This window comes from Penicillium soppii, assembly GCF_028829465.1.
Source record: "Penicillium soppii strain IBT 18220 chromosome Unknown utg000010l, whole genome shotgun sequence".
NCBI lineage: Eukaryota > Fungi > Ascomycota > Eurotiomycetes > Eurotiales > Aspergillaceae > Penicillium > Penicillium soppii.
The window spans coordinates 3,913,820-3,940,945 of NW_026643240.1; the positions used below are offsets into that span (position 1 = coordinate 3,913,820).

General features: G+C 46.6%; 8 protein-coding genes across 8 annotated transcripts; 6 read left to right on the forward strand and 2 right to left on the reverse strand.

Annotated features, from left to right (window-relative positions):
- Positions 1 to 109: 109 nt before the first annotated feature.
- N7529_012165 (NUDIX hydrolase) lies at positions 110 to 775 on the forward strand (the record flags this gene model as incomplete). The annotated part of the gene is made up of 1 exon (XM_057247691.1): positions 110 to 775. One exon carries the CDS (start codon positions 110 to 112, stop codon positions 773 to 775), a length of 666 nt encoding a protein of 221 aa, XP_057093040.1.
- Positions 776 to 4,731: 3,956 nt separating this feature from the next.
- On the forward strand, positions 4,732 to 5,194 carry N7529_012166 (uncharacterized protein; the record flags this gene model as incomplete). The annotated part of the gene is made up of 2 exons (XM_057247692.1): positions 4,732 to 4,895; positions 4,951 to 5,194. The coding sequence occupies 2 exons, from the start codon at positions 4,732 to 4,734 to the stop codon at positions 5,192 to 5,194; spliced, it is 408 nt and encodes a 135-aa protein (XP_057093041.1).
- A 685-nt stretch (positions 5,195 to 5,879) lies between these two features.
- On the forward strand, positions 5,880 to 6,180 carry N7529_012167 (uncharacterized protein; the record flags this gene model as incomplete). Its single annotated transcript, XM_057247693.1, has 2 exons — positions 5,880 to 5,893; positions 5,940 to 6,180. 2 exons carry the CDS (start codon positions 5,880 to 5,882, stop codon positions 6,178 to 6,180), a joined length of 255 nt encoding a protein of 84 aa, XP_057093042.1.
- A 6,144-nt stretch (positions 6,181 to 12,324) lies between these two features.
- Positions 12,325 to 13,377, forward strand: N7529_012168 (uncharacterized protein; the record flags this gene model as incomplete). The annotated part of the gene is made up of 2 exons (XM_057247694.1): positions 12,325 to 12,734; positions 12,795 to 13,377. 2 exons carry the CDS (start codon positions 12,325 to 12,327, stop codon positions 13,375 to 13,377), a joined length of 993 nt encoding a protein of 330 aa, XP_057093043.1.
- A 71-nt stretch (positions 13,378 to 13,448) lies between these two features.
- On the forward strand, positions 13,449 to 13,778 carry N7529_012169 (uncharacterized protein; the record flags this gene model as incomplete). Its single annotated transcript, XM_057247695.1, has 1 exon — positions 13,449 to 13,778. One exon carries the CDS (start codon positions 13,449 to 13,451, stop codon positions 13,776 to 13,778), a length of 330 nt encoding a protein of 109 aa, XP_057093044.1.
- A 1,581-nt stretch (positions 13,779 to 15,359) lies between these two features.
- Positions 15,360 to 15,953, forward strand: N7529_012170 (uncharacterized protein; the record flags this gene model as incomplete). Its single annotated transcript, XM_057247696.1, has 1 exon — positions 15,360 to 15,953. One exon carries the CDS (start codon positions 15,360 to 15,362, stop codon positions 15,951 to 15,953), a length of 594 nt encoding a protein of 197 aa, XP_057093045.1.
- A 5,240-nt stretch (positions 15,954 to 21,193) lies between these two features.
- On the reverse strand, positions 21,194 to 22,710 carry N7529_012171 (sterol desaturase family protein; the record flags this gene model as incomplete). The annotated part of the gene is made up of 4 exons (XM_057247697.1): positions 21,194 to 21,752; positions 21,834 to 21,912; positions 22,002 to 22,266; positions 22,531 to 22,710. The coding sequence occupies 4 exons, from the start codon at positions 22,708 to 22,710 to the stop codon at positions 21,194 to 21,196; spliced, it is 1,083 nt and encodes a 360-aa protein (XP_057093046.1).
- Positions 22,711 to 22,915: 205 nt separating this feature from the next.
- On the reverse strand, positions 22,916 to 23,765 carry N7529_012172 (uncharacterized protein; the record flags this gene model as incomplete). The annotated part of the gene is made up of 2 exons (XM_057247698.1): positions 22,916 to 23,630; positions 23,713 to 23,765. 2 exons carry the CDS (start codon positions 23,763 to 23,765, stop codon positions 22,916 to 22,918), a joined length of 768 nt encoding a protein of 255 aa, XP_057093047.1.
- Positions 23,766 to 27,126: the final 3,361 nt, after the last annotated feature.

A 27,126-nucleotide genomic window follows, 5' to 3' on the forward strand; every position in this document is an offset into this window, starting at 1 on the left:
AATGCAATGATCAGTTGGACTGAGAAGCTTAAATATCCAACTTTCCGCCGTCAGAATCTACAGCGAGCATAAAGTAACAACTCTCCATTCCGATCACTCTCTCAACATCATGGGCTTTTCCATCATCCCAGTGGAAGAGATTGATATTCCTTTCGTCTTTCTTCAAGCAAAACAACCCGACATTGAGCGGTTTTCGGCCAGTACTCTTGTTTTCCTTTGTGACCCCCGCGAGTCACTTACCTTGTACGTTCTTCTCTGTCAACGGGCTCTACTCGGCAAAGACGAGAGTGGTAACGACAAAAAGAATTCATGGCCCTTCTCCTGGGAGCCACCTGGGGGATCTCAAGACATATTCGACGAAACTATTCTGAGCACCGCGAAACGTGAAACGGAAGAAGAAGTCAACTTGCACGGCTCGCGTGTCTCTCGTCAGGTCTACAGGGATCTCTGGATACATAAGGGAGTTTCGATGGCCAGATACACATTTCTCCTGGAAGTTCATGAGCATCTGAAGCCGCAACGAACATGGTGCGACACACAGCAGCAGCCAGTTGGTACGAAGGAAGGACCTGTACGGTTAAGGGAAGATGAACATATTGATTACTGCTGGGCTACGGAAGCTCAAATTCGTAGTTCAACTCTCTACGATGAAAGGAATTCTCAGCATCAAAGAGGACCTGTTATGCTTGAAAGTAAGAAGGATGTGATCCTCGACGCTTTTATGAGGCTGAAGCTTTCTTCAATTGATATGACATACGCTTTGTCGATGGATTGATAGTGCAAGTTACCTTCAGGCAACTCATCTGAAAAGGTCTGCTTGAGGTCAAGTTGTGTTAGCAATTGTTGGGGAATACAGAGACCAAGAAACTCTTACGACATTTTTTTTCTCTATAGGGCACATCGCCAATTCTAAGACAAATAACTAATGATCTGATGGCCGATACGACTGAGACGCAACGTAAATAAAGAAGAAACTGTCGCAGACTGGGCCCAAGGCATAATGGTTATTCTGATATATCGTAGATGACCCCCTATTAGCCTGGTAGAAGGTGACTTCAGCAATACAGACAGCCACATGTTGAGGTCGGTTACAACTGGTTGCCATAATTACTAACTAGAGAGGATCCGAAAGGAATCCCCAAATTTTTGCATAGTGCCAAAGTATGCTAGGTAATGAATAGTCCCTTCTTACACGGTACTTCAAAGCTACTTATCATCTCTGCATGGATGATTTGTGTTGCGCGCTTAAGACCAAGCGGTGTTTTGCCTCATCACATGGATGTTCAGCTACTTTTCTGGTGCCAACCCGTCAAATGAACCGAACTTAGTAATTATTGTACTACAACAACGAGACATCAACCTGATGCTGATGCCCGATTCAAACCAACTCAACTAAACACGGGCCTGCATTGCTGATTATAGTATAAAGGCAGTTCCTCATAATTGAGTAAACGTTCGCATCCTCCATCAAGATTTCATCGAAGTTGTATATACTGAAATTTAGTCCATGCAAGCTTAAAATGTATCCTCCTTAGGCTGTCATTAACCTGACTCGACTCTATTTGCACATTGTTTGACCACGAAAGATCAGACAGTGATCCCTAGCTATTCGCAATTATTACATTGGGTCAGTTGTGACACTGTATTAATAGTACCTGATGATTGTGGTACAACCAACCATAGGTAATGATTGTGTAAATTGAGGATACGCTCAATTTTACTATTCAAAACCAAGTATCATTCGAACCAGGGGGGTTTGGGTGGATCTAGCAAAAGGTGTACGTACTCGACATGACTCACTCTTCTTGGGTCAATGACAGGAATTTATCAATTGATATCATAGAAACAATATGAATGGATCCAAAAAACCGGTAGCTTCTCCACCAAGGTAATGCTGGAATGCTGATCTCGATTCATACCAAATTGTGTTTATATATTCAAAAATGAATCTACTTATTTGCTCTCTGCTGCACAGAAAGTGCAAGACTCAAAATTATAATTCTCTGTTAAGTCCATCGCCTTTGCCTTCCTCGATGCCTATAAGTCAGAAAACTCAGTCTGCCATGCGAAATCACGTTCGTGCGGCTTGCCGGTGTTGCCGCAAGAGTCGAAGGCGTTGCATTGGTGGCCCCCCTGCGATAATTGTGTTCGAAGTGGGAATGAATCTTGTGAATTTGTCTACAACACAACCAGTAGGAAATTTGTTGCACAAGGAAAAAGGCTTGAGCACTGTGCATGCCGCCCATGTCGGATGAAGAAAGCAGTTTGCAGTGGCGGACCACCTTGTGAAAACTGCGTTGGGGATGAAAAAAAAACTTGTGCCTTCGGCATCGATTATCACAGGAAGGAGCACCCGAAGAAAAGGCGCATATCCGCCTGCCTCCCGTGCAGCTTACGGAAAGTTCGTTGTACTGGCACAGGGCCTCCTTGTGGAACATGCACTACCCGTGGGGTTGAGAGTACGTGCGAGTTTACAAACAGTCCAAAAAGGAACCCCAAAAATACAGCGACGCATACAACTCACCATGAGTCCGATGACGCTGCCGAGTCATACTGGAATGCCGATCCAGACAATGAGCCAAGTCAAGAACCTGAGAGCCCCCTCTACGAACGGTCCGACAATAAGACGTCACCCTACACCTTTACCTCACTTGATACGAGACCAGTACACCCCGACAATTCACTGAAATGTAAAAAACCGCTTTCCATAATCAGCAGCGTGACTTCTCTGTCTGATTTGACCAAAACTGCGGGTCTGGATGCCAGTGATCTAGACGAGTGTGCAGCTTCACTGGTAGGATGCACCTCATATGAGGAACTACTCGACGTCCTCCCACGCCGTCAAAAGATCGATTGCTTGATAGAAGGATACTTTACATCTATCTCCATGGTAAAGTTAGCCAATTAAAATCGTTGAGATATGTCCACTAACCACGTGCTAGCTATTTTGTGTCATCGACGCCTCTAGCTTCAAAGCTGAGTATGAGATGTTCTGCTGCAACCATAATGTCGCGTCGCAATCTTGGCTATCCTTGCTTTTTGCAATTCTGGCATTAGCTTGCCGTGCGGAAGAAGATCCTGAAAGAGGTTGTCTCTCTGATAATCTGTCAATGTTGTACGAGGCAGCCGCCTGGAACTGTCTGACGACCAATGAACCATCGTTTGAACCCTCACTGAGGTCACTGAAAGCTATCATACTCATAATCTATGGTCGCACACACCGTGGAGAGAACGTATACAGTGACCTCCAACTGGCTTATCGTACGGCAAAATCTACCAAATGTCATATCGACACCAGGCAATGTGCCGTTGAGCCTATGATCTGCGAGGAATATCGATGCCTTTTAATTGGCCTGGAAACGCTTTCCCTCCTCAATGCAGAAGTGCACGACTACTACCGTAACCGAAATCTCATACGAGGTATAGAGATCCCAGTCGATAACTACGAGCTCACTAAAAAATCACGCCTATTGCTAAGTGTCAAGGGATCGTCTACCACGCAGATGACTTTCACAAACCTGAATCTACAGCTCTTAAAAATTTCAGACACAATCTGTACAAGTGCAGAGGCTGGTCTGATGCCCGGGTGGACCATCGCTGGACTTGAGACTGAGCTACTTCGCAGAGAGAAAAACTGCACCAAACATTACACCAAGCTCAGTAGAGATGATTCGCAACTCGCACCTCACCAAGGCAGCCACGGTATACTGAACTGCTATATCAACTATCTGCTTCATCTTCTCTTTTTGCCTGATCTCCAACGCTACCTAGATGGGGAAATCACACCCGAGACAAAAATATCTCAGTTGAAGTGTATGAGTTTTGCAAAGGCTTCGTTGCGGAGTTTTAATCTTTTGGCCGAGAACATGCAGTTCAAATCCTATGCATGGTATATTCGAGGTCTTGGAAGCTACTATGCTGAACAGTCAGCATATACTCTCACGAAAGGCCTTGAAAAGCTCCAGGGAGAAAATCAAGAAAAGGAGGTCAGATCTATACTGAAACGTACGTTGGGAACATTCTCTACATTATCGGACCGCAGCATATTCTCCGCAAGAGGAGCGTTCATTCTCGAACATTATGTATGTCTCGGCCACCCAGATGCTATTACTTGAGCATGAATATCTAACCTCACGTCAGGATTCTGTACCGACACTCTCGGGAACAAGGGACGGTGCCTGACCGGGCTGAAATTCTCGACGGTGAACAACCACGTTTTTCCCCTTAGAACATTCGATATCTTGGTGTATAAGACAAAGATTATTCATTAGTTTAGCTATTGCCATATTATTCTATTTGCTACTAAAGCCATAGAGCCTTGATTTGTTAGAATGTGCCACTGCAACCTGTACTTCGCTGACAAAAAAAAGGTTAGAGACGCGCGCATTGATATAGATAGGCATGGTTTCATAAGTGGATCCTGCAATAGCCATAACTGACAGGCTACATTATAAATCCCGAGATGAGCGATTTGCTAGGCCTGCATCGCTCAACATCGATAGTATCCCAGGAATGTCGTATCTTGTTACAGTTCCATTTCAAAAATGATTACTAGTAAAAACCACGCTGTAGACGGGCTGCTCAGTTGAGGTATATAAGACCACGTTTCCCATTATCGAAAGATGGTATAGAACAAAATCCATTTACTCCCCTTAATGCGGGAACAAGACCGATCCTGCTGCTAATTTGGAATTAGCCTACATTTTTGTTAGCCTATATATCTCCGCAGATATGACATCCACCCAGGGCATGTCGTTCGGCGACACCATTCAATACTCGGCTAGGGGGGTTATGGGATGTACGAGACTCCAGACCGGCGCACCACCAGAGGAAATGGTCCCAGAGGTGGAAAGATCTTTGTGGTCGCGACCAAACGTAGTGTCGGGGCTCTTTACGTATGGCAGAGGGGATCATGATGCATGCGAAAGCTATATGAAATTCGGAATCCAGTATGATGATATGTGTCCTTCAATGCCTCGCTGGCCGATATACAGAGCTAAAATTATGGAATTTCACCCAGAAGATCGAGACAGTTATCGGTAGGCCCGCTTTTATTCTCCACCAATGTCCTATTATCGTTCACTCATCCGATCTTCCCACCAATTGGGAAATCAGTGCCGCCCACCCGGTCCGAAACGGAGTTTCGGTCTTCAGAACCCTCTCAGGTAACTTAGAGGACAGAGTGACAACCTAGAAGCTCTATCCGATCTCCCACCACTTGTCGAGCTCGATGGGTCGCCGAGTTTCCCCTTCTATCAAGCCCTCCTTTAGGATAGCAGAGGTCAAGTCGACCATAGGTAAGTGAATGAGCATTTCCAGTTAAGTCGACAAGTCTTTAAGTAGCTTTTCTGCAGTAGCTGGGGGCATGTCAATTGCTAGAAAGGAACGACCGCGCGTACCTGTGAAAAGTAGGTTGAGAGGGGCTATCACACAGCTATCCAGAAACAGTATAGATCAGACCACACCGCCGGAATACTACCTGAACTCGAGACACTCAGATGAAATTTCAAGTTCAGCACGCCTGGATAATGCATCACCCCTGAGTACAAAAGATGCAGTCGTCGCTGCCCTATCTATTAGCCGTACTTAATCTCCCAATCGCAAATTTATCTTGGCTTTTTGTTTGCATATGCTGAAGTGGACTTTCTGTTTCTCTGCCAACCTCCAGTAACCTCCACCTGGCATGTGCATTTTACAATTTCTCCAGTGCTTCGCTGTCTCAAAGGTATGGAAGCAAGATTTTCCTTTCTGACCTGACGCGTGCTAAGATCAGGCATAGAGAACAATCGCCTTCACGAATGCAAGGAAGCCCTTCCTCGATGAGGAGAGAGACATCACACCAGAGACATCATTTGCACAGACAAGTATGATTCTACATAATGAATGCAGCATTGTCAGTGATACTCCGGATTTGGAAAAAAAGATGGAGTTTTCCACAGCCGGGAAGGGGATGCTGCGCAGTCTGAAGTGGTCAAAGTGTGGTCTATCAATTACATTTTCACTAAGGGAATCGGGACCCCATCTGTTGATACATTGGAATTCGAAATGAGATTCGCTGGGGCAAAGAAGACTGTGATAAAAATCCAGAAGTATGCCGATGTGATTGACATGGATGGAGGCAAGAATGCAGTGGCAGACTTCAGTCCTGTTTTTCAAATGGCGTTTATGGGATCCAACTGATAAAGGAGAAACAGGGTACATGTATTGCTAATGATTTTGTACGGCTGAGGTCACTTCTCTCCTGGTATGAGATTGAGACCGGGGCCATTCGAGCATGTTGGAAGCATCCTTGGCGAGGTTAGTTAAGTTGAAAAATCTCTTGCAGGCATCGTTAAACTTGGCCATTCTGAACAGCTCAAACACCTCCTGTAACCTATCTACTAAAAGTTGGGTTCATTTAATTATTGTATACGTGGCCCGACAATCACTGCTTTTCGCGCACATTCTGTACAAGGCGATCACTCATACTCTTCTACAGTTATACCTGCATGCCGGAAATGGCCTTCAGCGCTTTCCTTCTCCGCACCAACATCCTGAACACACCGCCGAAGAAAAGCGTGGAACCCCTGGTCGAGATTCTCTTCATATACTGACGAATCTTTCTTGATATGCGCCTTAAGTTCGGCAAAGAATCCCTCGATAGGGTTAAAATCCGGAGAATAAGGCGGTAAATATATTAATTTAACACCTGCATCAGAACACAGTTGCTTGATTCGGTCCGAACGATGGAATGATGCGTTGTCCATCACAAGTACGGATTTGGGCTCTGGCCACCTTCCACAGTGCTGGAGAAGCTGTTCAATAAAAGATTCAAAGAATGAACCATCGGTAGAACCTTTGAAAATACGAGACAAGACAACACCATCTTGTGCATAGGCTGGCAGTATTTGATAACGTTGGCCCCGATGGAATTTGGATACCTGGATTGGTGTCACGCCTAGTGGAGACCAACCCGTCCGCCTATAACCCACCCGTTTATCGCACCCAGACTCATCAACGAAAACTATATGAAACGAACGGAACTTTGACAGTTTGTGCTGGTAAAAATCTCGTAACTGGGGATTTTGTTCGCTTGCTCTCTGCTGTGCTTTTTTTTCGACCAGCCGGCCCGGTAAAGAGCACGTTTAATGCTGGATATCGAAGGTACCACATTGAACTCGTCGAATAGGAAGACAGCCATTTCCTCAACATAGAGACCGGGCTTTTCTGCGAGATGTTCGCATAGGGCATCTACCATCACTTTTGTGATACTCGATGGGCGGCCGCGGGAGATTGGGGGAGACCTGGCACTGCCGAATAACCGCATGTTCTTTCGGATTTTAGTAACAGAACGCTGGCTGCATTTGGCTACCTGGGCTATTTGTGATGTGGTGAGTCTCTTTTTACTGCATAACATGTGAAGAATAACGTCACGCTGCCAGGAATCGATATTTCGCGCCATATTGTGATGGACTGGGAGGATGAGATGACATTCTGGGAGGGAAGGGGAACTCGAGGGAAAGAAAGGGAACTCTTTTTGCGGAAAGTATTTTTGAGGGTACGGTTTGTTGAGGGTACTAGGGAGCTATTTTTGGAGCTGTGATTAAACACGAACATACAGCCCACCCCTGTTTTATACGCGGTTGGTAATATACCGTTCGAGATCGGAACAATGTTACAAGTATTTTAGCTAGCCAAAATAGGATCGAGTATCATGTGATTAGGGTTGCAAAAGGCATCTCATATACGTCGGTCATGGAAGGCAATAACGGACGGCACTGTATGTAGGTCAGCTACAGCCACCCACCAGTCAGCTCAACACCCACCGCGCGCCCAGCATGTTGAGGATCAGCGCCACAAACTACGAAGTCTGGGTTGCCGGGAACCAGATCTTCGCTCTTCGGCTTCAGTGAGATCATGAACCGTGAATGTCGGTGAGGAAAACAATACAATGTATCATATAGTCATTAATGCAAGTATCTGCTAAATATAGAAAATACATGTTTTGCTTCGTTATTTTAGTATTTTGGCTGTTTTTTTCAGCCCCACCGCGAATATACATCTATAACTCATCAAGCAAAGGCAGCTTAAAGGGGCTAGGAATAGATATTTGAAAGCTCCATTTTAAGAATCATTGGTAACTACTGTTTTGAGGGACACCAAGAGTATAAAAATAATGAATAAACTCTTGCTCCGTGCGAGTAGAAGGGAATATAAGTGCTTGGGCTAAGTATAAGCCCGGCCAGTATGTCTGTCACACCAACCATACAATGAGGTATAGGGAATGTGAAAGAGGTGCCTATGCACCACCAGAGCTGCCTGTTGATATCACATCGCTTACCCGCTTGCATACGCACAAAGGGACCACTCTAAAGAGGAGGAGCTGGAACCTCTTGGAGGGACCAGCGATTAGTCTGAATATCATCATACCCATATCAGGCAGGTCTCACATTCTTCACTCATATCCACACCGTATCAGGACACTCTCAGGGGATTGTCCTAACAATATCTAAGGAATTCAATGCCCTATCTATGTAAGGATTGATCTGCATAAATCCTGCAGATTTTGCGTTGCGGCGCAGCTGGAACGTCGCACAAATACGTGGATACTCATTCAACAACAAGTACCAGCGTAGCCCGTGGCCGTATTCAGTAGTGATACGCAATTTACCCCTATGATCATGCTGATCATTTTTAATATAACCATTTAATAATCGATAAAACTAATCCATGTGTCTGTTGATCATTTCTAGAGACAGTAATTTGGGATCTTAAGACCAGGTCCCTCCTCTTTGCTGTTACCGATCAAACACCGATCTACTTACCAAATCAGCAGGAATTTCAAGGCTGAATTCTTAGCTGTCGCATAATGATCTGCACACTTGGACCTTCGAATCGGGATACCAGATCGACATCATCTACCAGATGAACATCCCCGTGGGCTTGGTAATTTGTGGCTCTTCATCGGAACGGCTGCATCATTGGTACGATTGCCGACTCTGTGCTAAGAAAACAGTAGTCACGCTATTTTAGGCAGCAGCCGACGATCTATGCCATTCTAGGCTCGTAATAACTGACTGCGAAATCACAATCTAGCGTAGGATCTAAGAATATAGTTGATCTTTTCTATTTTGGTTGTTACAGCGGCCTGCGCCCAAGCCTACCTACCAGTTCTAGACTTGCTAGTTTTCTCTTTGGGTGGCGTATTCTTGGCGCATGTATACGTCATGATGCAGATGGAAATGAATCTAACCGGATCTGGCGACCCAGATTTTGGGTCGCCAGATCCGGTTAGGGGATAATAGGACCAGCAGTAAGTCCCACCAAGGACAGAGCGGGAGGCCGGGGCGACGGTATTCTGTCCAGGTAGCCATGTTGGTGCGTTCGCTTCCACTTATTGATTCTTAATTCCATATAAATACTGACCTGTCTATGTTTTGTTGCACAGAGCAAGTTGGGATATCATGATTGCGGATGGGAGAAAAGCGAGAGTTGAAAAGTAATTTGTGGGTAAGGCAGCGGAAGAGAGAGGAGAACGAAATGAGAGCCTTGCTGATGGAAAGATGCGGGATTAGCTTTAATGTGTGATGAATGTGCAGCTCAGGGCTGCGCGCCCTCAGCCGAACTTCGTCTAGATTGTATTCTGTCGACGATCGATGGATCGGTAAGGTCTCGTACGTAGCAATGGATTATCACTAAACAGCTGTTCTTCTAAATACATCCGTCCGCCTGTTATATGCATACCAGACTCAGGGGCTTGCTTCTTAGTAAGCTTCTCTTGTGGATCCTGTCCAAAACGGGCTTAGTGGTAAACTGCCACTGACAATAACTTTTCTCTGATGCTCCAATACCTCGTATATTCCACACAAGGAGACGTTTAAACAAGACCACCACCTTCGGCAACAGCAGCACAAGCAGGTTTAAGATCAGGATCAACCTATCCACATCCCATCCCCGTCAGCATGTATATTCCCAAGTCATCTCTCTAGTAAAAGACTCAAGAACTTACAGGATCAGTACAAGGATCTTTAGCATCAACTAGTCTTTTTTCAACATGGTTTCCACCTTGACTATTGGCTTGCAATGGTCCCGCTACCGCAAAAACTCCAAAGACAACCGTAGAGAGAATAGCCAAGAACTTCATGTTGATGCGCGTTGTCTTTTGAAATCGTCTTGGAAAATAGGGTTTAGAAAAGGAAATTGAAGACTGTAGTCAAGGAATTGTAAAGGACAGTAGAGGGCTTCTATATATAATAGGGTAATCACCCTAGTCACATAAATAGTACGGCTAGATAAAGCAAAGGATAGAAAATATTAGGTAATGTAGATCGATACTTTCTCTTACTGCGTACGATACCCTCTGAGGCAAGCCGTGAAATAGCTAGTGCAAATAGTGGATCTCATACACACTCTCTGGTTTCTTCAGTCGCCTAATCGCCATTGATGACGTAGCCCAGTACTAGCATTCAGTAGAAGCACAACTAATCTACCGCACTAGTCGATCGCGCCCTTCCTAGTGCCGTAGATCAAAGAGAGTTTGGAAATAATCTCCTGCCGTCGCCCCTTTCTCTTGCAGCAGTGCCAACAGTCTCGGAAGACACCTGGAACGAATATTCATCGGAATGGATTTTGAGCTTCCAGACTTATTTTCTGGGTAAGTGTAGATTGAGGTAGATATAAAGATCGCACGTGTAGCAGTATTAAGCTTTTGGTGGGTAGGGTGTATCGACTGTGTTGTTATGCTGTTCCTTCGAATACTTTGGAAATCGAAACCAGATCTTCACCCGATATTACCCGAGTTGCAGACTCATAAGGTGGGTGGATAAATTGGGAAGTATGGATCGTGAACTAGTAATCTGCACCAGTGTCGGTAAGTCGAGTCGCACTTCGATCTGAAGGAGTGCCGAGATCAGCCGTAAGCCAATGATATTACGTTATCTAGTCTTGAAACTCTTGAACCAGCGAAGTCGCACTTCGAGATCAGCCGTGAGCCAATGATATTACGTTATTTAGTCTTGGAACTCTTGAATCAGTCGATCTCGATCCTCAATGTGTGTGGAATGATTTGATATGAACTAGCGTAATCGACAATTCACTCGCGTCATGGACCGAAGGGACCAGTAATAATGTGGACAAAAGGAGACCCAATAAGGGTTAGCGGACTTTTTCAGACTAACATACCAAGTAAACAAATTGATTTTTGCTCGTGAGAATTTAGCGATTCTGACGGAATATTCTCCTAGATCACCCTTAGTCCAATCGATCGTGCTTCGACGGAGAAACTGACCACTAAATGACTGTTTCCTATTGTATTTAATTCCCAAAGTCCGCTACGTATCCCCTATTCAAGACATGACACAAGGCTAGACCATCGGTGTTGTGATATGAGGCTGGTGCAGATCAGGAACCAAGCCGCACCGTCGGAAATAGCTCCGAAGTGTCTATACAGACGACCAAGTTGATTTCCAAGGAGTGTTATGATACCGTATCCGAGTTCAGTCCGAGTACCATACAAATACTGGGGTAAATTGGGTGAACGACGAACAAGCCTATCCCAAAAGGTCCTAGCGGTAATTGACCGCTTCCTTTAGTTCGTCATTTATCCACACTGCTTTAGCGATCTTTCCAAAATTGCAGATCATTACCTAGTTCTTTTTACCGTATAAGCCCAATTCAGATGTGTTTGAAAGGGCTTTAACGGAAAGTTCTTCCGGTGTGTTTATTTCTATGTACAACACTACTCATGTCTACAGCTGTCTGAGGTCACGCTGTGGCTTACTAAGCCATAGCGTCCGAATCCTTTTTTTGTATACCGCTACTTCGGACCCCGACGGGTCTCCAAATTGCATACATAGGCGGGAGAACTGGAGGAGAAAAGCAAAGGGACATCAAACTATCACTATCAGTGAGGACTTGAAAAGTTTGGGGTCTTCACTCTTTCATTGCGATACAAAGGGCTAGCATCGCATAGACTAACATACACGCTGAAATATGTCACTTTTCTCCCGGTGTGAAGGGCTAATCCAAGGTGCAAACAACCAGCATGCTCTAGTCTAGAAATTTTCTCACCGCTCACTGAGCGGGCCCCTATCAATAGCTGTGTGCTTTTGTTTCGATTTTGAGTCAGACCCACTACCCCTCCGTGTATCTTGTTATATCATTTGTCGTAAGAGCACATGGAGGAGAAAACGAGCCTCACCCAGGTTTTACACCGTTCTTCGCTCTTTTTTCTCGATAACAAGAAAGTTCATTCGCCGGAGTCTTCCATTCATCTGAAACAACCTCGATATGAGGGTCTTCCGAAGAATTTGTCTTTGGGATTTCACATTGATTCCCATGAGCATCATGTCACCAAAACGTACAGAGTCTGGCAATATGCTACCCCGCTATGGGGCGAAAAGTAAGATTAGAGGCCGGGTCCTCAACGAAGATGAAATGACTTTTTTGCGGGACAAGCCTTATATATACAACGCTTTCAATGACTCGTTTCTAGAACTTTTGTTCTTACAACAGTTTTGGACCTACATAACTGATTTGATTCCACAGTGGGTTGCCCCGTGCGTACTTACTGGTTACGGACTTGCAATCAATATCACCACATGTCTGATCCTTCTGCATTACTCCGTCGGTAACACGGAGGAAACTCCATCCTGGACTTTTGTCCTCGCGGCAATCGGTGTTTTTGTCTACCAAACTTTAGATGGCATCGACGGCAAGGTTGCCATTCGCGTTCAAAATACTCCAATTGAGGAAGTGTAAGTTCAATGACACACGAACACGGTCTGCCAGGATGCGCTAATGCTCTATCTTGGCAGCTATGACCATGGGTGTGATGCCGTATCAGCCGTTTTCATTACCCTTGCTGCGGCGGTCACTCTCCAACTATACTCGTATCCAGTCCTGACCTTGCTTTGTCTCTTGATGTCAAGCATTGCTTTCTTCTCAACACACTGGCTCTGCCACGTTAAACATCAAATGATATTTGGCCGAGTCGATATTGCAGAGAGCCAATTCTTCATCATCGCCATTCATATTGTCACTGCTTGTTTTGGGCAGTCATTATGGCATGCACATCTGGCGACTATTTGGGCCTTTCGTTTGAGGATTGTTCACGTCATCGCATTTGGCACTGTCGTCGGTCTCTTGTTAGCAACATTCAAGAACGTCAATCTTGCTGTACTTGGAGCCAAGACTCCCCTCGAAGAGATGGGCATTCACATTCCGGTGCGGCAAGCCCCAATGATCTGGTCTTCGTTGGTCCCTATGACGACCATCACGCTCCTCGCCGTGTGGGCATTCAAATTTGGATATCTTGTAGCCTCACCCACAGCCTTTTATATTTCTTTTGGACTTGCGTACGCGAAAGTGACAATTGTACTCTTGGTAAGCCTTTGGTAAAATCCCTGTTGAATGATTAACTTCTTTCTGACTGTCACCGATGAAAGATGAAAAATGTGTCTTACGGTAACATGGAGATGACCGACACCGTCCTCATACCACCGTTGTTCGTCGCTTTCAACACAATTTTCTCGTTTGTCCAGCCTACGACGGCGCTCAATTGGAGTCTTTTCTTCACTATCGTTGATATTGTTCGCTATGGAACCTACGCCTCATGGGACTTCCAAGATGCCCTTAATTTATACATTTTCAGCATCAAATACGCACCAGGGCACTTGAAGTGTCGCAATGGGCCCTGCGGTCTGTACTTCCATGCGCTCAACAAAGAGGATGTTTTGCGATATGCTCGTGCAAATCTACCTGCCGGATATGATGGGATCATCACAATTGATCTTGAGTAAGAGGGTCTACAAGCATGAAAAAACAATGTTCAATACTGGATCTTGGAATCTAAGTTTAAAGTATCGGTGCTCAAGGGAGTTGAGTGCATTATCTGTGTGCTGTACTATAAACCGCACAAATATTCAGATCTGACAAAAGAAAAATCTTTTTCCCCCAGCCTAAAAGAAAGGGCAAGAACACATTACCCAGACGAAGGGCCAATTTACCGTTGGTGATTCTTACCACTCCAAATAGCCGTTGATATACTGTTGAAATACGGGATGTCTAAAGACATCAGTGAAGCATGCAAACAGTCTATTCCAGAGAGGTGTTAAAGTCTAGTCTCTTTTCCAATGAGAAACAGACACTAAATATTGAAATGGAAATAGCGATGGCATATCACATAACTCTCGCTAGATTGCGTGAAAGTCGGAATCGTAATCGTGTTCTACGCAATTTTGGGCGCAAGGTGGCCGTAAGGCCGGGAGAACATACCAGTTTGAACAAGCATATCCATAACATTCAAGAACCCACTGCTGTAGATGCTGTGAGTAAGGGAGAACGATGCAAAGATGGCCGGGGTAAGATGGAATGTGTCGGGCCCGAGTGTGCCGACGTTTCTTCTCGATTTGGCAGAGGACAAGAATTCCCAAATTCAAATTTCTGAAAAAGCGCAAGTGAACTCATAAACAATGGTGAACAAGTAGTGCCTATCGCCTGGGTCAACGAAGTTCCACCACAATTTACCGACGACCAATCGAGGATGACCGAGTTCACTATGAACTCTCGATACAGTAGCAACTCTCATGTTTGCCCACCAATATGTTTGCCCACCAATATGTTTTCCTAACTAGCAACACGACCACACTTAGCGAACCTATGTGCAAGATTGTCGCAAGAATGGTTCAAATAGATGCAAAAGAGCTTCGGTACTCATTTGGCGAAGCCTCGTTTCTCTAAGCTGGGGTTTCCTCAAAGCAAGTCTAATTTCCGTCGAGTTGTTCCAGTAGACCGTGACTTTGCATACTGCAAATAGTAGCCTGTTTTGGCGGGGATGCTGCCATCAAGACCTTTGCATGACCACAGCACAACGTCTTCAGAGCTATCTGCCGCTTTATTTGGTCAACATAAATCTTCCACAAGCATTCGAGCAGTATTATGAACGGTATATAAACTAACCATTTTCGTGATTGAACGAAGAGCATGACCATTCCCCAAATCCATCCCACAATTTCGGCTTGCCATCGGCAACCGAGACTACAGGGCTTGATTCATTCGATCATCATAGTTTCAGGACCTACCTGGTAACACATGTTTGTCCTTGAGCTCAATCAGCTAAGCCATGGATGCTCCAGTCAGTACAATACCACTCAAGTACCTCAAACAAGACTCCTAACTTCTATAGGAAATACTTCGTATTCTTGCCGCAGTGAATTCGCGGGCAATTCGTGCAGAGAAAATCCAGGGAAAGCTCGACCAAGACCTGACCACTACGCGGAAGGCCCTGACGCAGGTCACTGACGAGCTAGAGCAAGTGAGCAATTGAGCGATCACTGAAAGCAGCCAAAGGGAATACAGCGCCCGGAGAAGATACCTTACCAATGCTGGTTTGGAAGAAGCTATGGAGGCATCTGAAGGCCTTTATTGTGAGCATCTTCACAGTGTGTATAGAGCTAGGACACCACCCGAGACAGTGGAGGAGCGCGAAAATCATCGTCTTACGGAAACCAGGCAAGCCTGATTACTCGGCCCCTGGTGCTTACCGCCCAATCTCACTTTTGAACACACTTGGCAAGCTCCTGGAGGCAGTGATGGCCCGACGGTTGTCCTATGTGGCGGAGAAACACAGCCTGCTACCAAACAGCCAGTTCGGCGGACGGCCGGGTAGGACCACCGAGCAAGCCCTACTAGTGCTGTCCAGTGCGATCGACAAAGCCTGGTACAAGCACAAGGTGGTGACCCTAATCGCTTTCGACCTTAAAGGTGCCTTCAACGGAGTCAATAAGACAAGCCTGGATGCGTCGCTGCAGGCAAGACGGATCCCGATTGTGGCTAGAAAATGGATTGCAATTGTCACATTGACAATTGCCGCGTCTAAAAGAGGAAGCCAAGTGCATGTTTCTTGCCGATCTCCAAATGGAGTCATCATACGAGATGTGATTGTGACTTTTTGTTTAAGAACTGGGATTGGATGAGTTGCCGTCGGTCCACATGCAATGTGACCTAGGCTATGCTGTTGGCGTACGTAATATGGAAATCAAGAAATCAGCGGTCCCTATCTCTATGAATCCGAAAGAAATATGATTATTCATGAATATATGATTAATTCATACTTATTCATATAATAAGATACCATACATTACCATTCGTTTCATTACATCTGAATACATCAATCATGCTCAGACACTTTGTTCCAAAGCGAATTATGTGCCTGTCTTCAATTTCGAAGCTCTGAAAATTATATGCATGCACCACTGGAAATCTATGTCTGAGACTTTCTTCTCAATAGCATCAGCCATCGCAAAGTCTCCGCGTTCAGACGGTGCCTTCGGAGGCCTAAGACATCTCGAGCATTGCTGAACTCGCGTTTAGTCCCGACCTCTGCCGAAGGAGTGGGTAGATAATCGCAAGCGGCTTTTACCATGAGTGGAAAATTAAACGAGTTAGCCATCTACCACTTTAGGACCCATTCTGCGTCCGCATCGCCGATCATGTGGTGGGACCAGTTGACCGGCAGGGAATTCAAGTACTTGTCAATATCCGATTAAAATTCGTATTTTTATGATTACTCCTTCCGTAGTATAAAGGGAGTTAAATGCTAGGCTAGTATAAATAGCCATATCGTCTAGGATCGCCTTTACTTCTCGAGCCGAACCAGCTCTTAAAGAAGCTAACACATCTTTGCAAATCAGATTAAGGATATAAGCAAGGCAAGGAATGAAGGTCGGTCGTCCGCGGAATCGTATTAGAGGCCTAATGCGAAAGCGTTTTTCGTTATTATCATACTTCTTAAGGAGCTGGTTATATAGAGCGTCCCGTTATTGCCCGTATTATCCCTTATAATAGTCGGGAGCTTTGGCGCGATATCTAGTTCGGCGAGCTTCTTTAATATAACTTCCGCTAGATTCTCTCTAGAATACGGTATATTGATCTCGGTGAACTCGAGAAGTTTAACTCGCTTTTCAAAATCGGGGGTGATCTAGTAATAAGGATACCCATTATCGCAATCTGATTTTCCGACGTCCAAACGTTAAGAGACAGAGCTAGTATACGGCCACTCCTAGTAAGTTCCTCTTTCACGTTAGCCCTCCTTATATAGACTTCCTGTTAAATTCGGTTAAAAAGAGTATTAGCAGTCTTGATAGGCAAAGAAGGCCCTATTACTTTAATAAGTGCCCTAAAAGCCGGATACTCCACTACTATGAAAGGCTATCTTGTTTAAATAACCTATCGGACTAGTATTTCTTTAACGCTCGCCTTCTTTCTCGGCAACTCTAAGAACCGGTCGAGGCTTCCTACGGCTGTTGGTAAGAAGATACAGTCGGCGCTAGACTTGATACGATGCTTAGTCTAGAGATGTACTAACAAATTCGAAGTGGAACCATAGCGCGACGAATCTCTAGAGGACTAGCTGTAATATTTACAAATCAGCAGTCGGTCTTTTTTTTAGGCCACCCTACCGACACCAAGTGCTATTCAGATCTATGGTCCAAAAGTGCTTAATGGTCCAACTAGCATACGACTTGATTTTCGTCTTTTATACGGGTGCGGACTACTAGTATTGCTCCTGCTTTCCGAAAACGCAGAATTAAGCGGGGAGGGCGAAGATCTAAGCAAAGAATAAGACTGCTTCGTCCGAGGCGTGTCTTCGGTATTCTTAGGTAGGGGAGGGTCAGGAGAGTAAGGTAGTGGGCTATCTTTATAATTAATCGGGTCGTCGAACGCGGCCACCTGGCGGTGTCCGGGTTCCCGGGCGTAATCTCAACCCGGGCGTAATCTCACTTTTCTCCATTCCACCTTCTTCATTGATTCACTACACCCCCAATTCTCTATATCATGTCTCAAGAATGAGAATTAGAAGAACGTATCTCCAATGCCTTATCAGCATGCTCTGCTACCCAGAGACCTAACGTTTCAGCGATCGCCCGGGAATTTGGCATTACGTCTAGCATACTGAGGGGCCGCCTCAAAGGTCATAAGTCTAGAAACGATCGCATCCCAACCAACAAAGCATTAGACCCCGAGCAAGAGAAGGCATTAATTCTATGGATTGATACCTTAGACCAGGCCTATTCTCCCCCGACCGCAGGGCAAATTCAGGCTGCTGCTCTACAAATTGTTCGACGTCATGAACCCGCCCGCACGCTCGGAAAAAACTGGGCGTACGACTTTATCGCCCGTCTACCTTCACGCTTTGAGACTATTAAGCAAAAGCCGATGGAAAAAGCACGATACGAAGTCTGTGAACCTGGTTATATTGTTTCTTGGTACGATCGCCTACAAATTACGCTCAAAACCTACGGAATTGCACAGAAGAATCTATATAATTTCGACGAAACTGGGTTTCGAATTGGCGAAGGCAAGGCCCAGAACGTTATTTCAGCCCGGGGAAATTCCAAAAATAATACCGGCGGACAAGCTGAATCCCTTACTGGTATCGAATGCGTCTCGGCCGATGGTTGGGTTATGCCACCGTGGTTTTTAGTTAAGGGTCAATTCCATATGGAGAGTTGGTTTATCAACACTAACTTACCCGACGACTATACTATATGGCCAACCCCGAACGGCTGGACCGATGAGATTATTAGTTTTGCCTGGATTCAGGTCTTCGACGAATTTACATCGTTCCGTGTTAAAAAAGGGGAATATCGTCTTCTTTTAATGGATAATCATAGTTCACACTTGACCTATGATTTCATTGAATTTTGTTGGAGAAAACGAATTATCCCCTATTGTTTTATCCCACACACAACACATGGCTGCCAACCGCTCGATGATACACCATTTCAAGTGCTAAAGCATTATTATAAGAAGTATAATAATGAGGAAGCCTTTTGGGGTGGTGATGCGCGGTCAAAGGCAAATTTCTTCGCGGGAATCCACGATGTCCGGACGTCGGCACTTACAACGCGCACTATTCGACATGGATTCCGCGAAACTGGTATTTGGCCTGTGGATTCTAATAAAGGCCTCACAAAACTTGGTATTTCGACCGAGGATAATGATCTACCTATGATGCCCGGTTTTATTATTCATAATATTACTTCCGGAACTACACCACCACCACTATCAAGCTCATTGCCTAATACCCCGCCCGAGACAGTACAAAAATTGAGAAAGGCAAGCACTAAGGTTATAAAGCATATTCAAAATGACTCGACAATCTCCCCGAAGGTGCGACAAAGCCTCTCTCAGATACTAGCGGGTGGCCTCGTTCTCGCTGAGGTCGGGGCTCAGTTTGCGGAAGACAACGTGCGAATTCTACGGCGCAAGAAGCGGTCTGATACGGCTAAGACTAAGCGAAGGCTTCCGGAAATAGGCCCTCGTTTGGTTAAGGATTGTAAAAAGCACATAAATGACCGGGTTGATAAAGAAAGGCTACAATCCTTCAATCGTTCGAAGAAAGCCTGGCGGGATGCAGCTATTTTAAAAGCAATTGCCGACGGAGAAATCGAGGATATAGGGCAAATTGAGGCAGATCATGATGAAGAGAGGCCTCGGGAATGGATTGATGATCTTTATTGTATTGATTTAGAAGGTGATGCTATTTAAATTCAATGAATTATTTGGTGGAATGGAGAAAAGTGAGATTACGCCCGGGAACCCGGACACCGCCAGGTGGCCGCGTTCGACGACCCGATTATCTCTTTAACACACGCCTTCTTTCCCCGCGCTCAAACCAAGCCCCGCTAATCCTAATTCACAAGGAAAGTCTCCACTCTCTTGGCTTGCTGTGTCTCTGGTTTGTGTGTTTAGCTATTACTACACTAGCTCGCGATGAGGTGCAGTTAGAATCACACCTTGTCAGACTGCTAAGGAGCTAACCTTATACAACAACAATGATGTCAATCAATTGAGAAGGCCCCACAAGCTCCGGCCTTGAAATCAAGCGTAGGAATGCCAGCTCACCAAATTACGTGGCTCACATTGGGCTTGGACTAGCGTGTGCCACCTATGCTGTCTAAATGTGAGGTCGCCGAGAGGCCTCGGTCGACGTGAGGCCACCCTTGTATGGGTCCAGCATGGCTGTGAGATGGCCAACCAATGGGGTGAAATCCCACAGGTGTGGTACGAGTCCGAGCGCACTTTCTGCGTCGACCTTGTTCGCCGGAGCGGGGATCTTCAACGGCTCCGACAACCTCTGCTGATCAGGGCCCACCCCATGCCCGCAGCAGGAGTCCCGCCAATGGGGTCTCTTCTCTTACGCCCCTTCAAGCTGACATGCATGGCAATGGCTCAGGGCGCAGAACCGAGGGAGACATCAGGGGCATTGTAATCCGCGGGCAGGAAGCAGTTTTGATAGGGTGCAGGCAACACTGTTCAATCTAACTGAAGCCCGCTGGGCATAGGTGGGCCCACTCCTTCCCTGCACGATTATTGAGGGGACGATACAGTCAGCGTCGCGCATAGAGTCGAGAACATCGATGGAAGAAGGATCGTGCCACACACGCCAAGACGATGTCGCTCGCAGTCGGTGAAGCTACTCATGTGGGCTCTGCCGGCCACGGATACGTGAGGGTCCAGGTTCAGTTTTGCGCCAGATTGCGCGGAACTGTGATCTGTACAAACACAACTCTCCACGTTAGCGATTGCAAGTAAACCCAAACGTTTGAATTGTAATATATCTTGTGTAGACGTAGAGAACCCACAGTCGATTGTCTATCGGCGTGCTACAGGTGGTTGCCCCTGTCAAAGTTTTCAATAAATGAGGGGTGTTAACTGACAAAGTTTTGATGATCATACGGTGCTGCGACCAATGAATGAGAATGCAGCGAATAGGGGCGATTTCGAAATGTAAGGTCATGAGTCTGGATGTAGTGCGTGAAGCGAAAGAGCGTGCGACTGAACTTGGGCGCATCGAGAAGCGTTCTCGACAATAGAGTAGAGAGGTCACTGCTACGCCTACGTCTGGTTGATCCGGTTGAAATTGAATGCACTTGCAGACATTATCTGGTAGTACTTTGGTTTTTTCTTTGTGTAATCATTGGGGGCATGGTTGTTGAGAAAATCCCAAAATTATTCGCTGCGTAGAACTGAAATTAAATTACATGATGAATTGGATGAAAAGGTGGCGACCCCTTATCCGCAAGGGGCATGGGCTCGCAACGGACTGGATACCATTAGGTATGCTCTCATCTATCAGGTCAATAGGCTCAGACAGATCCCAACGCCCATACTGAAGAAAAAATGGAGACCGTCAATGCTAACGTTCAGATCATTGTGCCTTCTTGGCCTCCGCCTGTTTCGCTCTTCGGCGCTTCAGGGACTCCGGGGTGTATTCGGTGTCAAGGACGTAGTCCCACCAGCGGAAGCTGCTTGCATAGTTCCCAATGAATTTCTCATGGTGAAGGTCGTGATGATCAGCACCAGCCCAGAAAGGCAAGAAATGGTGAAGACTCCATGGGAATTCGTAGCCACTGTGGGCATCGATGGCCTGGAACAAGCGCAAGATAATCCAGACATACATAGTCAGAATATGCAAGTGACCGGTGACAGCACACCAGATAATCGGGCAGCTGACGGTTCCGAAGCCGAGAATCATCACTTCAATAGGAGAAGCATATTCGGCGGCCAAGCCGAATGGTGCGGAATACTGATGGTGGATTTTGTGAATAGCCTTGTAGAGTGGACCCCAGTGAAGCGCTCGGTGGAGAAAATAGTGCCAAGTGTCTTCCATCACGAAAAAGATTGCAATCTGATATACCATGCTCCATAGAGTTGGGAAAGGAATAGAGGTTGATAGACCGAAGTACTGCGCCATTGGGTGGAAAAGCCTAGAATAGCAGTTGGTACTCAATCGGGCCCGAGAGGCAAACGGCAGTTAGAACACCACTCCGTCGAGGGCATGAACATACCAGATTTGAGGAAGTTCGACGGTAAAGTGGCTCAGAAGCACAAACTTGGCACAATCCCATTGCTCGCGTAATGAAGGTACTTTGTTCTGAAGCAGGATATTAGTTTCGATGGCGGGGGAAATTGGGTGGATTTCGGCTAGTGTGAGGTGTTCGGCGTCCGACTTACACTTTGAATCTTATAGCTCTTGAAAAAACCCAGCGTGTCGATGAAAATCCACGGAAGAGAGCGGCCGAAGTAGAACAACTCGTGCACGGCGAAGGACATGATACCGGTAGCCAGGACGTCATTCTGCATCCACGCATACCATGCAACCCACAATCTCTCCGGCACGCTCAGGTGGACATTGGCTTTGGTGATATCCTCATATTGGCCCCAATAGGTGCCGGGGGGCAGCACGGTAGAATTCCTAGCAGAACAAGAGTCAATATGCGACTAATTCCACAAAAGAGCGCAACTCAACCAATTGGTTGCAAAAAAAGCGGGGGATAGACGCACATTGTGGTTCTAAGCAGGTCTTGAACATGAAAGAAGAAGCAGATGCTGGGAGAACGAGAAGGTTGAAAAGGAGAATAAAAGAAAGGATCTGTGTATGTGGAGATGATGTGGGGCTCGGATGGCCATCGACCCGTCTGTGGCCTGACTTTTGGGTTCCGGCGCCCGGTATTGAAGTCAGTACCGGGCTCTTACCATACTTACAAGTCTTGATTGGTCTACAGACGCTTTATGGAGTCGTTCACCCGGGAACCCGTAATTACCGTAAGATATTGATTGCACATACGCGTCCTCTAACTGGTGACTGTTGACTGCGGCTAAAGTGACTTGGGGTGGGCCCATTGGACCCTCAGTTGCCGAGTGACGTGTGGAAATGACCGTCATACGTTATTCAACTCTCCGCCATAGAGAGATTCTACTGTATGTTAATCGCAAAGGTCACGTAGATTCGAACTTCGAACGCAGGGTCTGGGCCTGTCCAAATTTGCGTTTCCCAGGCGTTGTCCTGACCTACTAGGGTGTCTCGAATCCTCGCTCAATCATACGTTCCTACGCAGGGCGAAGAGCATCCTGTGTCAAAGGAAAATCATCACAGCCTCACGAAAGGGCACCCGCCTCTTTCTTCCGCCATCAACTTCGCCATTGACGCTTCAAACTCCACCCCGCCCTTGCCCACCCATCGCTCAGGTCCCACATCCCTCGTCACATACCCCTCAGGTTGGAAACCCTCCCCAGGCAACGGAAGACCCTGCAGCCTACGTATCCAAGCCGCTGGGCCCCAGCAATTCAGAAATGTGGGCTCGACGTACCAGGGCTCAGCATCAAAGCGCGTGAAGTTGATCCGGCCGATTTTGGAATTTGTTTGCTTGAAGGTGTAGCGAAGAAAGGCCGGGCGCGGGGGCATACAGTATTTGACGATGTTTTTGCGGATGGTGTAGATGGAGGAGATAGTTTTGTAGTAGGAAGCGGGGGCGCGGGGGTACATCATCGCTTTCCGGAGCCGTTCGTCCAAGAGGACTGTGATACATTTCTTGCCCGCGTCATGGAAGGACTTTGGCAGGGTATAGTTGAGAAGATCAGTGGTGTGGTTGGCGACGAGGTTACAATTGGTATCCGGAAGCATGTACTGCGACTCATACGCTTCGACCCAGACTGTAAGTTCGTCGAGCCATTGCAACCCGTCCGTGAAGCCGGATTTGTACGACGGAAGGCATTCGTACGAAGTGTCCATGGCATCGCCAGCGGATTTCCAGAACGTGCCGACTATGAGACCAAACAGCATCATTAGCCACCACTCGCAAGACCTGGAAAGTGCACATTCATTGTTGCGGTTGGGCCAACTTGCAAGCACAAAGCTCCATGTCATTCAGGTTCCTCCATTCATACTGCTCGATCCAGCGTTTCGGCTCCAAGGCCAAGACTGCGAGGGTGTACAGCATGTCGTCGTTGCTGATCTTGCCGGCTTTCTGGTAATGGCTGTGAAGGAAATTCAAGCGTGCGTAAGCGGCATTCGCACGTTCGAGCCTTGTTTGTGTGCGAGTATAGTTCGTGATTACCAATAGGGGGCCAGAAACGGCTCCCAAGTCGAAGTGTTTCTCTGACTCGTACTGGGGATGCCCCAGTATAGGATCTTACACGTGATCTGCATAACACATTGATCGATTGGCTGTTGGTGGCCCCTTTGTAGGTCGCAGTCCCCACATGTGATTGGTGACTGGTATGTCCGTAACAGTTAGCAGGGCTTCCGAGATCTATATAAGACAGATTACGGGGATATTCTGCGATATATTCATGATAAAAGATAAACCAGGTCCCCGAGGCCTTTCTCCGGTTCCATATAAAGGCTTATTTCTATTTGAATAAGCTATCAACATCCCGAGTTAAAGGTATGAAAAGATTAATCATTATTAAGTAGTAAATTACTAATTTAAATAGGCGCCTATACAGTATTACAGCGAGCCTTCCAGGCATCAAATGCTAATCTACTTTTAGTAGCTGATTCATCCGCAATCACTGCGGCACGGCATAACGAAGCGATCATAAAAACAATTCAGTATTAAAAGACACGGTAACAAGGCATCTATTATAACGGAAAAAGCGTTACATATGGCTGCCACCATATATAACAGATTCAAATCCGATATAGATCCCGATACAGATTCCGATATAGATTCTAGTGAACCCCAGATTCGTGAAGAATGTAGCGGGTTAGCCCTTCACACAACAGGGATACCTTGTATTCACACGATACTGCGCGCTAAGGGGGGGTCTAGGCTTCTCAGTAGCTGATTTCCACCCCTATCAGCATCTTCCTGAGTCATTAATTCAACCACCTATTCAACCACCTATTCAACCATTCTCTCCGCCCATTCCGGCATCTCAGGTGCAGAACCCTCCTAAGGCCGTTACTGTCAGGACCCAAGTACTAAGCAGGTCTGACGATATATATCTCGCAGTCTCACACAGACTGCGAGATGGCCAGTTCGCAGGTGCGAACTGGACCCAGGGCTGAGACCCGCAATGCGAGGGCTCATGACCTCACATGACCCCACATTTGTATATAAACAGTTCAGAGGCTGGAGTCTTGGACTCCAGCGATTAGTTCAGCATTGAACCTGTCTACTGCTTTCTCCATTCTATTGCCCGAATCCACCTAAGTCCCAAGACCCTCGTAACGGGGTCTTACAATTTGCTGCTCGGTGATCTCAAATTGAGATGGTGAGCTCTGGGTTGAGCGCTGAAAGATAGCCTGCCGCGCCGATGAGGCTGGAGGACGGCCTCGGGTAACTGTAAGACCCCGTTACGAGGGTCTTAGGACTTAGGTGGATTCGGGCAATAGAATGGAGAAAGCAGTAGACAGGTTCAATGCTGAACTAATCGCTGGAGTCCAAGACTCCAGCCCCTGAACTGTTTATATACAAATGTGGGGTCATGTGAGGTCATGAGCCCTCGCATTGCGGGTCTCAGCCCTGGGTCCAGTTCGCACCTGCGAACTGGCCATCTCGCAGTCTGTGTGAGACTGCGAGATATATATCGTCAGACCTGCTTAGTACTTGGGTCCTGACACAAATGCTAGCTGAGAACCGGGAATTTGAGGTATCACGGGCGGCCTCGCAGGCATCTCAGGCATCTCAGGCATCGCAGGCATCGTGTTACGGACATACCAGTCACCAATCACATGTGGGGACTGCGACCTACAGATGGGCCACCAGGAGCCAATCGATCAATCTGTTATGCAGATCACGTGCAAGATCCTATACTGGGGCACCCCCAGTACGAGTCAGGGAAACACTTCGACTTGGGAGCCGTTTCTGGCCCCCTGTTGGTAATTACGAACTATACTCGCACACAAACAAGGCTTACCGCGAGAAGGCCGTTTCCGGCCTTCCACTCACCATCTCCGATAATACCGCAATACACCATGAGACGGTTAGCCTCACGTGATCATGCAAGTAGTAGAACAGGTCGATGGTCGATAGGTAGATTCCGCCAAGACAAATCTACACATCTACCATCTACACATCTACACAGGAAGAACTCAGGGATATATAAGGACGCTCATTTCATGTATCTAGTTTAGTTCTTCGTCTTCAATCATACATTGTTACTTGTGAATACCTTTGGAACTTCAGAGACTCTTTACTTGATTATAACTTGACAACCACTACGACTAGACCAATACTTCGGTATAGATCTATTCGGCGCACTACCTGGCATCGTTCCTCGATACCCTCGACAGGACTTATTCCGCAGTAAGGCCTGCTAGGCAACGGAACGGTTGAGAGACAGATCGTTGAGGTTGGAAGTCTGTAGGAAATCAGAGAAGTATCTCCCGATTCTATCTAACATAACTGTGACCAGTTAGCTATGCGTAACACATTGAAGACCGTCTCGAATCAAGTTTCGAGTCTACACCATCGATATGGCAGGAAACGATTCCGGAAGCAATGTCTCGAGCCGCAACACTTCGGGTGCAGCAAGTAACGTTAACTTGACACCCTAAGCTATGGTCGAGATGATTCAACAGCTTCAGGAACAGATCTTGGTCTTGGAAGGACGAGCAATGTCCTCGGTCAAGATCCCTCAACCTGAGTTCTTTGATGGAACCCGATCTAAGCTTCGCGGATTCCTCACTCAGCTTGACACCAACCTGCGAATTAATCAACCTAAGCTTCCGACGGAAGCTGACAAGGTCATTTACGCTTCGACCTTCCTCCGCGGACCAGCCTTTGACTGGTTTGAACCATTTCTCCGCGAATACCAGGAAAAGGATCGAACCGACTGGGGAGACATCACCACGGAAGTCTTCGCCAACTACAGTAGCTTCAAAAAACGACTTTTGGAGACATTCGGGGATATCGACGCTAAGCGAACAGCTGAAAGAAAGCTTCGGCGACTGCGACAAAACACCCCCGACGTGGGCCGCTACGCCGCCGAGTTCTAGTAGGTCATTTCACACCTAGACTGGGACGAAGATGCGTATATTGCCATCTTTGAGGACGGACTCAGAGATGATGTCAAGGACGAATTAGTTCGGATCGACCGACCAGAATCTATCGCCAGCATGTTCAGCGCTGCGGTACGAATCGGTAACCGACTCATGGACCGACAGGCCCAACGATAAGAAACACGCTAATGGAGATCGCAAGGACAGCGACCATTCGGGCAGTATCGCCAGAACGATCGGCGACCAAGACAGCAACCTCCTAGGCCGGCAAGGTACGAAGATCCTTATAGGCCGCGACCTATGGAGCTCGACGCCACTTAAGAAGAGCAAGACGAGCGTCGCAAGAAGAACCT